Here is a 16,002-nt window from a genome sequence, read left to right as displayed (position 1 = left end):
TTGGGCACTGCAGGAGGTTTAATCCTGTAGGAAATGGGCACTGCTCCTAATGTTGTTAAAACTCTACACCCTTCAGGGATTACACACCACTGATTCACATTAATATGTCAACATTAACAAGTGTGCACAGTAGGGATGTCCAGATCACGTTTTTTTGTTCCCGATACCGATCCCGATTATTAATTTTGATCCCGATCCGATACCGAGTCTCAAACCGATACTTGTATTTTCTAGATATTGTCTAGATAAGAACTGGATAATACTGTTCACACAGTGCACACTTCAAGTACATTACAGTTATTCAAATTAATCCAATGTATATGTTTAACAACTAAATAGCTCTGCAGTGCTGTAGGGAAAAATGCTGCATCCAAACTATTGGCCTAATGTTTTTGTATTTTTACAAAATCAATCAAAATGAGTGAGATAATTACAGTTTTACTTTAAACTTTACATTCGAAGAAAAAAAATCTGTTTAATGCAGTGATGCACTAAAAATGAACAGAAATCTGTGTAGCAGCTTAACTTGAATATAAGAAAATAAGTTACTTGAAAGCATTACAGTAAAACCTGAAATGGAAAGGCTCTTTTGTTATGAAGGAAAGCCAGTTCTTAAAGTGCTTGTATTGTGACAAGGGTTTGATGGACGTTTGTACACGAAGTGAGTGTGTTTTGACCCTTTAGGCCTTCCATAGAACATGAAACAGCGTGCTTGACTCAGCTGTCCGGTATTCGGTACTGTAACAGAAGAAGTCAATAAAGTGTTCTGCTCCCGACAATATGTGAATATACCGTGTATTTATTTCTTTATTAAACGAGTGCATCACTACGTTGTTTTGTAAACCGGTGTGATCCTTGACTCACACACCATATAAACAGTAAAATTCTACAGTAATGAACGCAGCTCTGCTCCTACCGCCTCGTGAAGCGCTTGCATTACAGACGTTACACTTCACTGTTGGACTTGTTTTACCTTCCAGTTTAAACTATTTCCACACACCGGACATGCTGACGTGAAACAAAAGATCGGGATTAAGATCGGGTTTAATAAAGCCGATTCCGATCAATTAAAAAATGCCTTGATCGGACCCGATCCCAATCTTTGAGATCGGATCGGGACATCCCTAGTGCACAGTAAAGGCAGGTAAAGGATTATGGTGGTCTGTTTGTATGTAGTTTGCAATGAAATGACACACTTGCTGTGCCATGTAAAGAAATAATACCGAACAAAAAAATCATCTTCTATTACCCATTGCAGGTCCTCTTTTTAACACTTTTCTGACAAATGTGACAAATGACAAATAACTGTGACAATGTACAAGCAGTTAAGGGTTAAGAGCCTTTCTTTAATGGCCCAAAAGTGGCAATTTGGCAACCTTCCGATTACTAGTCAAGTACCCAATCGCAGAGCCCCCAAGAAGAGTTGTAGACTCTCTATTACATGCATTCACCAGTCGTTTCTCTACACCAGGGCTGCCCAATTTGGGGCCCGCGGGCCAAACTTGGCCCGCCGCCTCTTTCTTTTGGCCCGCCTCGCTTAGATCAAAGTAGTGCCTACTTTTGTCAGTAGCTGGGAATTTCTTTCAACAGGTGTTTAACTGCCGATAACGCTAGCTGCAATTCATTAGCTGACCACAATTTTACATGAGACAGGAGAGAGGGGCGCTGTGGAGCTCCTGTCAGCAGACATCAAGTAATCTATGATGACACGAGTGAGGCTGTTAATCATGGAGTGTGTGAGGCAGTGGCATTGGATAAACGAACATTTAAAACAGTTGGCAGCTTGAATATTTTTTCATAATTATAGGTGGTGCTGTTACTATTTTTACACTTCTGTAGTCTTTTAAATTAAAATGCAAAAAAAAAAAGTCTTTTTTTCAATCAATGTTTTATATTAAAACAACATAACCTTTAAGTTTTGGCCCGTGGCCCTTCACAGAAATTTAATTTTGGCCCCTTATAAGGAATTATTTGGGCACCCCTGCTCTACACCATCTAGCGGTGGATTCTCACAGACAGCTGTACTGCATACAGTCATGCTATGCTCTGTGTGAGCAGTGCTACCACCCAACCAGACAGCAGAGTACAGACTAGACCCCATCGATGCAGCGACAATAAAGAGAAACCCTGTCGACCTGTTTTCTCTCAGACACATCCAATTGTGTGTGTTTGGTGCCCCACCAGCCACTTGCGTGGTGTTACTGTGCATTAAACCGAGCAATGTGTTTTCCCACCTGAGGTAGGGATTTAGTTTTCACATTTCTTAGTTGCTCTGATCAGCCGGAACAATAATGTTGCATAATGTGTAGATCCTCCCGTGTCACTAAAACAGCTCTGACGTGTCAAGGCATGGACTTCACAACAGCTGTGAAGATGACATTAGCACCAGATCCATTAAGTCATGTGATTTAATACACTTGGTTGTCCATCATATTTTACAGATGCTCGATTGAATCGAGATCCGGGGAATTTGGAAGTCAACACCTTGAATTCTCTTTGTCATGTGTGGCAAGGCGCATTGTTAGATACTGCATTCTGAAATCGATGCATAGCTGGAATTAACATGTTATAATGCATTGCTATCCCACCTTTTACATTATTTAAATTAACACCAACCCCCTCCCCCACGTGGTAAGTAAATGTTACACTACCTGTCGTGTGAAAATAGATAACAGGGACACACAAAGGGAAGTGTCATCTTAGTGTTTTTGCTATGGTCTTATTAACTAGAAGGTTGCTGGTTTACCACCACCAAATAACCACTGTTGTGCCTCCCAGCTAGGCCAGTAACTCTTACTTACATTGTATTTGGTCACAGTTGTGAGTAGCTTTAAATAAAAGCTTCTGCTGAATGTAACAAATGTTTGTTTCTTTTTAAAATGTTGACCTTGCATTTCAAACCTTTCTGTGTTTTAAAAAGCTTTTCATTTAATGTGAATAATGTCAAATGACATTTTATTTTGAAGCGTTTATTTTCCTTTTTTTATTGTTCTTTGGTGGAGCAGTGTGGAAAAGCGGTGGCGGGAGCTGGAATGCCGATACATCGACCAGCTGGCAGAGCTGCTTTCGGCTAACATGGGTGACCTGGCCAGCCTCAGTGTAAAGCCAGACAAATGCCACATCCTCAAGAGCACGGTGGATCAGATCCAGCAGATCAAACGCCGAGAGCAGGGTAAGTAGCTAATGCCAAATCTCTCAACTCCTGTAGCAGTCCACTTCAACCCACATTCAGACTGGATCAGGTAAGTGGACCATTGAAACGTTGAAGAACGCAATTAGGAGTCCATTTGCATTCAGCCACGATTGCCGTGCATGATTGAGTTCTCCACAGTTACTTATACCTTTATTAAATAATATTATTAAACCTCCCCCTGACAATCCAAGAAGTAAAAAAATGTTTTTGTGTGCTAAGTGATGTCACATTATAAAGAAAAATGAGCTCTAAAGTGGTTAACCAGTTTCCCCTTTTGGAACCAGTGTGAGTTTTTGTATAGGACTAGGTGTGTTAGAAGCAAGTGCTTATTTTTTTGGCCTTTGTTTGTTTTAATAAGTAACCAATCAGAACTCTCCAATCAGAAGTCAAAAAGTCTTAGGTTGATAAGAGACAATACTGTGGCTGTTCTTTTAGTTTCACACACTTTAGTGATACATTTTTAAGATGTTTGCCGTTTGAAGTACTACCTGTGAAATGTCCTTATGTTTTATGCTTCAGCTGAACCTTAAAAAAAAAAAAAACTTCCACCCTACATGCTGACATTTTAGACCAGTGATCATTAAGTGATTGAACCAAGCAGATCAATGTTTGGGAAAAAAAACACACACAAAACATAAAGCCTGCTGATCTCATGACTTTTATTGTGATTGGTGGAAACTACAGTCTTGCTATAGCAGCTATTTTCAACATTATTTCTTTTAGAAGCAGTGCATTTTAATAAAACACTAGTAATCTGTATTCGTGGTTGAAAACTTGACCCTGTTTTTTTCTTTTTCAATTATGCAACACCAGCCAACCTCACAGCTTATACACTGATCAGTCACAACATTAAAACCACCTCCTTGTTTCTACACTCACTGTCCATTTTATCAGCTCCACTTACCATATAGAAGCACTTTGTAGTTCTACAATTACTGACTGTAGTCCATCTGTTTCTCTGCATGCTTTGTTAGCCCCCTTTCATGCTGTTCTTCAATGGTCAGGACCCCCACTGGACCACCACAGAGCAGGTATTATTTGGGTGGCGGATCATTCTCAGCACTGCAGTGACAATGATGTGGTGGTGGTGGTATGAGTGAATCAGACACAGCAGTGCTGCTGGAGTTTTTAAATACCGTGTCCACTCTATTAGACACTCCTACCCGACTTTGTGTTTCAAAGCAGTGTTGCAGCTAAAGCGTCTTCCTGCTTCATGTAAATTTTATCAAATCTGTTTGTCCTGCCATTTATCAGAACTATTTGTTGTCAGATTTTTTGTTTGCAGTATCCATGGCTAAGCGGCACACTTCTGATAGTTGGAGGTGTATTTCAGATTAACTTGCATTGTTAGTGCAGTAGTACAACAAATATAAGCCCTTCCCAAAATATTTCTTATATGTAAGTCGTATATAGATGGATACAGTTTCAAGTGTCCAGTCTGTTAGCAGGACAACATCAACAACTAATCTTACTTACATTCTAGATGATGGTTAGATAAATAATGCTTTTGTTGTTCGTCTTTGTTATATTTCTATGTAACCTTGTAGTTTGTGACCAGTCCAAAATAAAAAAAACGTTGATAATAATTTTAAACACTGAGTCAGTGCTAAACAATAAATAACTGTTAAATTACACATCATTATTTTTGTAAACTGGAGTCACCCCAATCCCCCAAATACACTTTGCTATCGGAAATATCACTTGGTGTACTTTGAATCAGTCACAAATTAATGTTTTATTCTGGCCTACCTAAATGATCCACAAGAACAGAAGAGAGGCTCCAGGGTTTATTGGAGTTTGGTGCTTGATGAATGCTAAGGTTCCTCTAAATTCTTGTAAATGTTCAGTTTCAATATTAATTCACTAGGCTGATAAATGAATTATGTATTCCTCAATGCAAATAGATTAGATAGATAGACAGATAGGCAGATAGGCAGATAGACAGACAGACAGACAGATAGGCAGATAGACAGACAGACAGACAGACAGACAGACAGACAGACAGACAGACAGACAGACAGATACTTTATTGATCCCAAAGGAAATTAAAGTCCCAGTAGCATTATACATCAAATACACACTATAAAAATTCGAAGAAAACAGCACAAACATAACCAAGATTAAAAGTAACCTGAGTTTTACATATATTGCATAACTACAGAGCAGTTATTAATGGTAAGGATGGATTGAGTGTAAATAAACAAATGGAATTAAAAGTGCAGGAAGGTGCAGTTCCAAGTATAAAGTACACAGTACAGATTAAATATACATTAAATATTAAATAGTAAAGTGATAAGTGACAAGTATTGCACATTCAATTGGGCCAATGTAGCCATATCTATATATATAAATATATATATATATACATCAACATACATACACATGTGTATGAATATACTTAAGTACACATATATACCTGTATATACACATACATACATGGCTACATGTAGGGCCCTCAGTCCTTAGCTAACACCCGCTGTACTCGGATGCTGGAGTTATAGAGCCTAATGGCTCTGGGGACAAAGGACCTTTTTAATCTGACCGTGGAGCAGCTCATTGACAGCAGTCTGTCACTGAACATACTTCTCTATTTTATGATAACTGTGTGCAGGGGGTGGTTCTCATTGTCCATGATGGAGTGAAGTTTGCTTAGGGTCCTTCTTTCAGCCAGAGTCACCAGAGATTCCAGCTCAATGCTGACCACTGCCCCAGCACGGCTGATCAGTTTGTTCAGCCGCGTTTTATATTTCTTTTTTAATACTGCTTCCCCAGCACTTTACAGCACAGCATAAAAAAGATCATAAATCATAAATTCAGTCAGATTGCTTGGTTTAAGTTCAGCTGAATAAACACAGGTCACGCTGTCAGTTCAAGTGTTGCTTTGACATTGGTTGTATAATGTTGTAAATACATGGTTTTTAATTGTAAAGCTTATATCTCACCTTGAGATTCTGTAGGGGGGGAAACAAGCATTCAGCCAATCCTGTTTTGTCTTTTAAAACACTTACATTTCATTTATTTACTCAAAATGTGCGCACACTATTGATTTATTTTTTGCGTATGTTTCTTTTTTGCACCCAATCTAGTCATTTCCAGTACCCCTTTGTACTTCCACTGCCGCTTGCACCACTTCCGTTATGGTTGCTTTTTATCAATTACAAGTGGTGGGTGCGGTGAGTAAAGCCATGCTCCATGTGACACCATCCACTTGTGTTGTTCATTTACGTTTGCTTACATGTAAGTTCAGACACTAAAGGTCTTAGAAACACACACAGGAGTGTGGTGACTACAAAGTCACGTACACATGATTAAAATGTTTTTTTGTTCATAGGTGACTTTTATGGGTGACTTGCACATCTGTATAAGCACAGCTAATGCTGAGGTGTACAAACTTATTTTGGAGCAACAGATTCTGCCATCTAATCAATGTCCGGAGCATCCCTGCTTGGTTCAGAAACACGATGCCAAGCTACATTTTGCATGTGTTATAACAGTGCAGAGGCCAGACTAGCCTGCCTGCAGTTCAAACTTGTCCTTCATTAAAAATACTTGGTGAAGGGCGATCAGATGGTGCCGGGGTCTATTGCCTTAGCACACCAATGTGTTTTGAACTTGTCAAGTCAAGTCAACTTTATTTATATAGCGCTTTTACAATAGACTTGTGAGTTCTCACCAAAGCCACTGACTTGACCGGGGCTCTACACAAACACAGCTGACACAGAGGCAATGTTTGAGGGATGGAAGGTTGAACAGGTCTCCTCCCACTGCCTCTCCAATATGCGATCTCCGAGACTGATCCGGGTGGAAGGGGGCTTTACATGGAGCCTAGCATGGCTTTCAACACTGTATGGCTCTTGTGTGACACCCAACACTGGCAGGTGATACTTAGCAGCCACAGACTGGACACGTGTCTGAGGGGGTGTGTGTGATGATCCGACTTTACTTGATCAAATCAAGGGTTGTACAAGCGGCAGCATAGTTACAATCGGGAATTGGAAATGACTAGATTGGGAGATAAAGGGGGAAAATGTAGAAAAAAATGTCTGACACATCATCAGAGACCCATGACTTTAAGTAGCTAAGTGTAATATAAAGAATAAGAGATTTTTTTTTCAAAGAAAATAAGCGATGCCCTTATGTCCATTGGCCAGTTGTGTTTAATTAGTTGAAACATGAAATATATGTCGTCGTACTGTTTTAATTTAATACAGATCCGAAAGGATTTGCAAATTATCATACTTTTTTAATTAAGTTTTTCCTACTGTCCAGACTTTGCAATTGAGTTTGTTATTAACCCTCTCTTTAGTCTAAATTGGGGATGTGGAATCAGAATCAGATAAGATCAAATTTTATTTTTTAATGGTCAGTCCGTGTTTTATTTGAATGACTTGGAGTAGTTAGTTGTTTTGTTTTGCGTTTAGTGTTCAAACAGACACAATACAACAGAAACAGGCTGTTGCAGGGTGCAGGTGGAATGCCCCCCCTCACCTTTCTTAGTAATTTCATTCAAAACAAATATGCACCATGTTTTTTTCTAAATATGAAGGTACAGGGGTTGGACAAAATAACTGAAACACCTGTCAATTTAGTGTGGGAGGTTTCATGGCTAAATTGGACCAGTCTGGTGGCCAATCATCATTAATTGCACATTGCACCAGTAAGAGCAGAGTGTGAAGGTTCAATTAGCAGGGTAAGAGCACAGTTTTGCTCAAAATATTGCAATGCACACAACATTATGGGTGACATACCAGAGTTCAAAAGAGGACAAATTGTTGGTGCACGTCTTGCTGGCGCATCTGTGACCAAGACAGCAAGTCTTTGTGATGTATCAAGAGCCACGGTATCCAGGGTAATGTCAGCATACCACCAAGAAGGACAAACCACATCCAACAGGATTAACTGTGGACGCAAGAGGAAGCTGTCTGAAAGGGATGTTCGGGTGCTAACCCGGATTGTATCCAAAAAACATAAAACCACGGCTGCCCAAATCACGGCAGAATTAAATGTGCACCTCAACTCTCCTGTTTCCACCAGAACTGTCCGTCGGGAGCTCCACAGGGTCAATATACACGGCCGGGCTGCTATAGCCAAACCTTTGGTCACTCGTGCCAATGCCAAACGTCGGTTTCAATGGTGCAAGGAGCGCAAATCTTGGGCTGTGGACAATGTGAAACATGTATTGTTCTCTGATGAGTCCACCTTTACTGTTTTCCCCACATCCGGGACAGTTACGGTGTGGAGAAGCCCCAAAGAAGCGTACCACCCAGACTGTTGCATGCCCAGAGTGAAGCATGGGGGTGGATCAGTGATGGTTTGGGCTGCCATATCATGGCATTCCCTTGGCCCAATACTTGTGCTAGATGAGCACGGCGTCACTGCCAAGGACTACCGAACCATTCTGGAGGACCATGTGCATCCAATGGCGGTGCCGTGTATCAGGATGACAATGCACCAATACACACAGCAAGACTGGTGAAAGATTGGTTTGATGAACATGAAAGTGAAGTTGAACATCTCCCATGGCCTGCACAGTCACCAGATCTAAATATTATTGAGCCACTTTGGGGTGTTTTGGAGAAGCGAGTCAGGAAACGTTTTCCTCCACCAGCATCACGTAGTGACCTGGCCACTATCCTGCAAGAAGAATGGCTTAAAATCCCTCTGACCACTGTGCAGGACTTGTATATGTCATTTCCAAGACGAATTGACGCTGTATTGGCCGCAAAAGGAGGCCCTACACCATACTAATAAATTATTTTGGTCTAAAACCAGGTGTTTCAGTTATTTTGTCCAACCCCTGTAAATGTGCAGCTCTCATGTTGCATTTCATTTAAATTTAAAAAACATCATTTTAATCATAAGTACATGACTTTGTAGTCACTACATTTCTGTGCATGTTTATAAGACCTTTAGTGTCTGAACTTACATGTAAGCTAACGTAAATGAAGCTTGTAGTCGCCACTTCACCTCATCATCATCACACCCCTCAACTCAGATGAATTGTTTTGGCTATGCCGCATTTTTAGAATGAATATTTTCATAACAGAAACACTTATCTTCTGAGCAAGGAGGAAAAACGGCTTTCAGTTAAGGTGCTTTCTGTGTTTTAAAAACAAGTGGTCTTAAATGTTCTTGATTGTAAATTTTGCTGGCTGCATTAAAAAGCTTTATTTTTTTATCTTGGATGTCATATTTAATGAGAAACTTTTTTTATGCTTTTTCTCCCGATTTTTAGCGTGTCCAAAATTGACCCAATTGCATTATGCTTCCTCTCTACTGGTGCTGACCCCCGCCCCTGATTGAGGAGAGCGAACTGACACACATCCCCTCTGATACGTGTGCAGTAGCCGAGTGCATTTTTTTTACCTGCACCAGCCGAGTTAATATGCGAATCAGCCCTGTGCACAGAGAGACACACCCTGATCAGCATTATTCCTCTACTCTGTGCAGACGCCATCAACCAGCCAGCAGAGGTTGTAATTGCACCATTTATGAGGTCCCCATCCGGTTCCCTAACCCTGTATGAACAACAGCCAAACGTTGTTCATATAGCAGCCCAGCAGGGTGACAGAGCTGAGATTTGATATGATGTATTCGAAATCCCAGCTCTGGTGTGCTAGTGTATTTTTATTGCTGTTCCACCTGAGCAGCCCAGGATCTTTTATTTTTTATCTGTAGCATGTTCTTATTGTTAATTTTACTTCAGACAATTCAGTTAATTTTATTTGAATTTTTCATAGCTGATTAACAAAAATATTTTATGTGAATGTTTGTTCTTGTTAAATCCCTTATCAAGCAGAGAAAAACAAAAAATATCACATTTTGCTATTAAATCACTTATTATGCAGGAAAAAAAACATCTGGATTTTGTAGGTTTCTTTTTTTGTAAGCAAGACTAATTACTTACTTTATGAATACTTATTTTACATAATAATGAATGTTTTACCATTGTTCTGCACTTTACCCCGTTTTGCATAATATTTTACTAAGGAACCCCAGCAAATATGTGCCATCTGAGCACTGCAAATGATTTTTAGCTCTGAATTAGTGGCAAGTTGGAGGTTAAACATTTACCAGAAGGAACCTAAAAGGACCTTGAAGAGATAAAAAGTACTAGTGACTTCGGGGGTCGTATTCATAAAGATTCCTAGTGATGAAAGAGTTGTGGGCTTTTCCCAAGAAATCCCTCTTGAAGTTTAGAGTAGATTCCAGTAAAGATAAAAGTTATTGATAGAGCATCTTCTTCAGGAGCTCATCTTTTAAAAAAAGATGAAGCGGTAGAATAAATGTATTTCAAACACTGAGTACATGTTTAAATCATCACACCCCTCAACTTAAATGAATTGTTTTGGCTATGCCGCAGCTTTAGAATGGATATTTTTATAACAGAAACACTTATCTTCTGAGCAAGGAAGTTACTTCTGAGGAAAAACGGCTTTCAGTTAAGGTGCTTTCTGTGTGTTTTAAAAGCAAGTGGTCTTAAATGTTCTTGACTGTAAATTTTGCTGGTGGCATTAAGAAGCCTTAAGAAGATTTTTTTTTTTTTTTGTCATTTTCTTTCCTTTTCTCCATTTTAGCGCGTCCAATTACTCGATTGCGTCATGCTTTCTCTCCACCAATGCCGATTCCCGCTCTGATTGAGGAGAACGAAGCTAACTCACGCCCCCTCCGACACGTAGGCAGCAGCCGTATGCATTTTGTCACCTACACTTTGACGAGTGCAATGCGAATCAGCACTGTGTACGGAGAGACACACCCTGACAGCACTCTTTTCCAGTCTCTGTGCAGGCGCCATCAATCAGCCTGCAGAGGTCGTAAGTGCATTAGTTATGAGAGAGTCCCTATCCGGCTTTAATATCCCACCCCTATCTGAACAACAGGCCAATCGTTGTTTATGTGGCTGCTCAGCCCAGTTGGCAGGCAGAGCTGAGATTCGATACGATGTATTTGAGATCCCAGCTCTGGTTCCAGCGTGTGTTTTTACCACTGCGCCACCTGAGCGGCATAAAACGCGTGACTTAATGAAACGGTGCAGGTTAGATTGTGCAGGCGTGACATCTGCGGTTGAGTTTATTAAAGATGCTCTCACATCTCACACCCAGCTCAGAAATAATACCAAAATAAAAGTCAAAACGATGTTTTTTTAAGATGTTTGGCAAATGGGAAAATGCAACAATGCAGCAGTCATGACTCTGTCTGATCTGTCACAAGCTTCCATCAGCAGTGTGACCATGCAAACAATTACAGCGCTTTCAGAACCTCATATGTCACAGTTTATTTAGTTTCAACTGGGCATTCACACCCTGCAGCAGTGATATTAACTGAAAGTGCGGATAGATCAAGTTCAAATAGATTAAGTTTAAAATATCACAAGCATTGTAACTAAACTGTAAATAAGGCAAGTAAATGTAGAGACTATGAGGAGATGTACGTCATCCCTATGATGTTTTTTTTTCCATGTCAACTTTGAAGAATCGTGCAGTTTTCAGTCGTTAATTAATTAGTTTCTTATTGTACTAATTATTTTCTGTACATTTCTGTTAAAGAATGTTTTCCTTGCTCAGATGTGCTTTGAGATTGGCCCTAGTTCTCGGCTGTATTGATGGCGTTTGCCATGTGATTGGTATCTTGAAGCTGGTGCAACACAGGGGTGTGTGTGTGTGTGTGTGTGTGTGAGAGAGAGAGAGAGAGAGAGAGAGAATGAGAGAGAGAATGAGACCAGGTCAGTATAATCAGCATTAGCCGTACAGTCCACATAAGGCTGCCCCATTTAAAATCATGTTTTTGTGGTCCAGCGTTTCTCTAAAGCAAAATCTGATGCAGGTCATGGTTGTGATCTTTTAAACAGGCCTCACTATGGATGCTCTAACATAAACACCATCGTTCTTGTAGCATATGGTGCACAGCCTTGCTACTAAATCTCCAGTCATCGGCACAGTTACTGTAGCTTCAACCAATGAGCTGAAGGACTGATGAAGCGGAAGGAGTGTGAGATGTTTTCGGCAGTTTTGTGGGAAATGAATCACTATGCAATAAGGGCTTGCTGGAGCTCCTTAAACCCCAGAGCTGCCATAAGTGTGTCGACAGTCTACAGCTGGAATTGCTAATAGTACGGCTTATTTTAAACCTAAATCAGCTGCTGTGAGCCAAATGTAATTCAAATGTATAGACTTTTACTTACAGTGTATACAGCCTTCAGTTTTGTGCCAGCAACCGAATCACATCCATGATGTTATTTACAATAACTAACTCCCTCTCATGTTCTGTTGATTTTGTACAACAGGTTTTACAAAATAAAGGCACAAAATTAATCAAAGAAGCACTGATTTTCATACAGAATATGCTTTAATGCTGAAAATACCTTCCACAAAAAAGTAGTTCCACAACAAATGAGTTGTTGCTATGCAACAGTAACAATTCCCCAGCCGTCTCCAAAAGGCATCCGGTTTATATATAACACTATCACTTACCGATCATTTAAAACACAAAGTTCAAAGATGAAAGGACAAAAACAAAATGTTAAATTCATTATGAATTATAAAATTGTTCATTAGTGTTATTGCGTTATTTGCACATGTTAATCTGTGGACTGTGTACTGGGTCATGTTCTGCACTTAGGAGTGCACATCACCTTTATTTGTCAGCTAGTGTGGGTCATCCATTAAGGTTGTCCATTAGATCTATTTCTCGTTTTGTATAAGAACAGGTCCAACAACATTCGTGTGCTTAAAGCTTGGAAACGCACCACTCGTTACTTGGCAACGCATCAGTGGAGTGATACAGTTTTAGTGTGAAAAATCAGCGCTGTTATCACAAATACCAATCTGATTGCTTCTTAATCAATCAGATTGTAAGGTCAAAATAAACTGGTGTATAGTATAATATATTTTATTAAAAGTCTGAGGGATCGAAGATCACAGGCTTAAGCTTGTGCCCTTGGTCTTTACGCTCTGAAATTCCTCCTGATTTCCTAAATGGTTTAATGATATTATGCACTATAGAGGGAGAAATATGCAAATCCCTTCCAATCTTTCTTTAAGGTACATTGTTTTTAAATATTTCAATCATTTTCTCATGCATTTGTTGACAAACTGGAGATCCTCTGATCATCTTTGCTCATCAAAGACTGTCCCTGTGCACAAATCAAGAAAAGCTTGCTTTAAAGAAACTCCAGTGGCCTGCACAGAGCTCTGACCTCATCCCCACTGCACAGCTTTGGGATGAAATGGAGCATCAATATAGACTTTCTTGACCAACATCAGTGCCCAGCTATACAAATGCTCTTTTGACTGAATGGGCACAAATTCCCACAGACAAACCCCACTATTTTGAAGGTGTCATTTTAAGCATCAACTGACTTGACCCAGAACAGAATAAAAAAACGTCTGGGATCAACTTGAATTCTCTGGTGTGTCAGTCAGGATTCTGGCCTTCTTTGTTTTTATTTGGAGCCCTCATGCCGTGGTGGTGGTGGGAGGGAAAGCTGAACTTAGGGGGCGTGTGGAAGAGCGACCAATGGCAGCGCTCCCTTGCCCCTTGACCTTGTGCAAGAGGGCCTCTTACTGGCTTTGCTTTTCTTAAAGTGAAAAGAGACAGGGTGAGAAACAGGAACTTGCCACCCCTCATTTCTTATCTCCTGCACAGGGTGGTGTTGGTGTTGTTAGACAAGGACAGATGCCATGCTCTGTAGGCTTCCCTTAAGCCACATAATGGTAGCAGCGTTTAGATACTGGGTGTATTGTGATGTTATGCTAAGCTGTGTTGGCTTTATGTTATATACTGGTAATGGGAAGATCGGAAACTTGGGCTGTCACATGAAATTCTTTTCACAGACACTTCTAGAGCTGACCTTTCTTTTTGCTTTTAAAATGTTTAATCAAAATGTGGCTAAAAACCCCCATGCTGACATGAGAGGTGCACCTTCTTCTGTTTTATGACCAGTTTTAATTTATTTACAGCCAAAATAACCAATGATTGTTTATTATTATGCTATTTTTGTTAGTTTTGTTAGTTTGATAAACACATTAAACATGATACTGTATTCTCTTCTAACATTAGAAAGTAAAAACATTATTTGTTAACAGATAATCACATTAAAAACATCATGCACATGCACTGCTACAGCAGTTTTGTCCGACTGTGTTAAAAAGGATTTTCCGAAGTACTCCCAAGCCCGTGTGGGTACATTTATCACAGTAGCGGAACAGTTTCTTATGCAATACTGTCCGAGGTCTCAAAAGTCACGCACATTCAACAAGTGTGTCAGCCCTTGCTTTAATGATCTGAGATTTCTCTGGCTTTCCTGAATCTATACACAATATTATATATGGTAGATGGTGAATAACCTAAATTATTGCTTTTAAACTGATTGACAATTCTCTCTTGAATTTTAGTACAAAGTGGTGAAACACAACCTATCAATGCTTAAAAAGACTGAGCATCTGCTAGATCCTCCTTTTATAGCCAGTCATGATTCCTTCACCTGTTACCAATTCATTTGCTTGTTATTAGGTCTGGCTCGATACCACTTTTTTATGTCTGATACCGATACTGCAAATTGAGTATCTGCCAATAACCATACCAATCCGATACCGTCATTTCTCCTCTCAAACAACTAAGCAGTAATAATACACATCTTAATGCATCATGGTTAAACTAGCTATCTAAATAACAATGCTCAGACTGTGAAACAAATATACTAAAGGAATAAATACAGAACCTACAACATCACACTTATGCAAAACTGGTTTTTATTTTAACTTTTACACACAGAACATTTTGCAGCATTTTTGGCATGTTTAACAGCACCATACAAACATTTAACATAAAATTTAAAGTGCAACTTTATCTGTGTTTAACAAATTAAATTATAATTTCAATATAAAATTCTAGATCTGTCAACACTGAAATCTAGACCTTGAAGGAGCAGCAGAAAAATTATAAAATAAATAAAAAATATTATTTATAACATTAAAAATGAAACAATTAAATAATAAAAAACAAACAAATGTTTCTATCTTGTCCCGGCTTGGAGATGTCTCGCATCCTCAACAATATTTAATCTCTTAGTGTTATAAAATTATACAAACTACACAGTTTGCCGTTTTCCTCTTCAAAATCCTGAAGGGTTTTTAATAAGTGCGCTTTGGTTTTTAATCATCTAAAAACGTGACAGAACTTTAACGGAAAATCTCAACTAAGTTCATTGTAGTTCTAATTGGTCCATCATGTCTAACTGGTCCACATTTTCCAATTGACGACATGCCGGATGTGGCAGTAGTGATTTTTTTTAAATGCTTAAAGTGTAAGTAGATCAGTGTGTTTTAATTTACTGAATGGTCTAATTTAAGTGTTATTTACATTAAGTGTTATTTACATTAAGCAACAGTATCTGATCGGATTACACGTTTTTTTCCTTCCGATATCCGATCCAGTGATTTGGACCAATTTGGTGCCAGCCCTACTTGTTATGGTATATGGTGTAACTTGAATATTCAATAAACGTTTCACTCTTATTTTTACTAAAATGCATCTTACTAAAATGCGTCTCAAATCGGTCTATTATCTCTGTGTGGTGAAAATTATAGTGCCATAGGATCATTTTCTATACACAACCAGTTGTACACACAATATATAAACAGTATTTTTAGTGTGTAATGCTCTTTATTATTATTATTATTAGTAGTAGTAGTAGTAGCAGCAGTAGTGTTAGAATTATTATTATTTATGTTTAAAAAAATTAAGGCTCTTCTATGTGTCCACTGAGCTTCAAAGTAAAACCAATTTTGTTTAAAAGGCCAAAGAATAAA

At 39.1% G+C, this 16,002-nt stretch overlaps 1 protein-coding gene across 5 annotated transcripts in view; it reads left to right on the top strand.

Annotated features, from left to right (window-relative positions):
• Window positions 1–16,002, top strand: part of LOC134320568 (costars family protein ABRACL) — a 170,723-nt gene that overhangs the window by 69,511 nt on the left and 85,210 nt on the right. For all 5 annotated transcript variants that reach the window (XM_063002022.1, XM_063002020.1, XM_063002021.1 and 2 more), the window contains exon 4: window positions 3,006–3,172. In XM_063002022.1, coding sequence (XP_062858092.1) covers window positions 3,006–3,172 — 167 coding nt within the window. The remainder of the gene's footprint in view (window positions 1–3,005; window positions 3,173–16,002) is intronic.

Source organism: Trichomycterus rosablanca, chromosome 9, assembly GCF_030014385.1.
Source record: "Trichomycterus rosablanca isolate fTriRos1 chromosome 9, fTriRos1.hap1, whole genome shotgun sequence".
NCBI classification, from domain to species: domain Eukaryota; kingdom Metazoa; phylum Chordata; class Actinopteri; order Siluriformes; family Trichomycteridae; genus Trichomycterus; species Trichomycterus rosablanca.
This window is presented reverse-complemented; position numbering and strand designations above follow the sequence as displayed.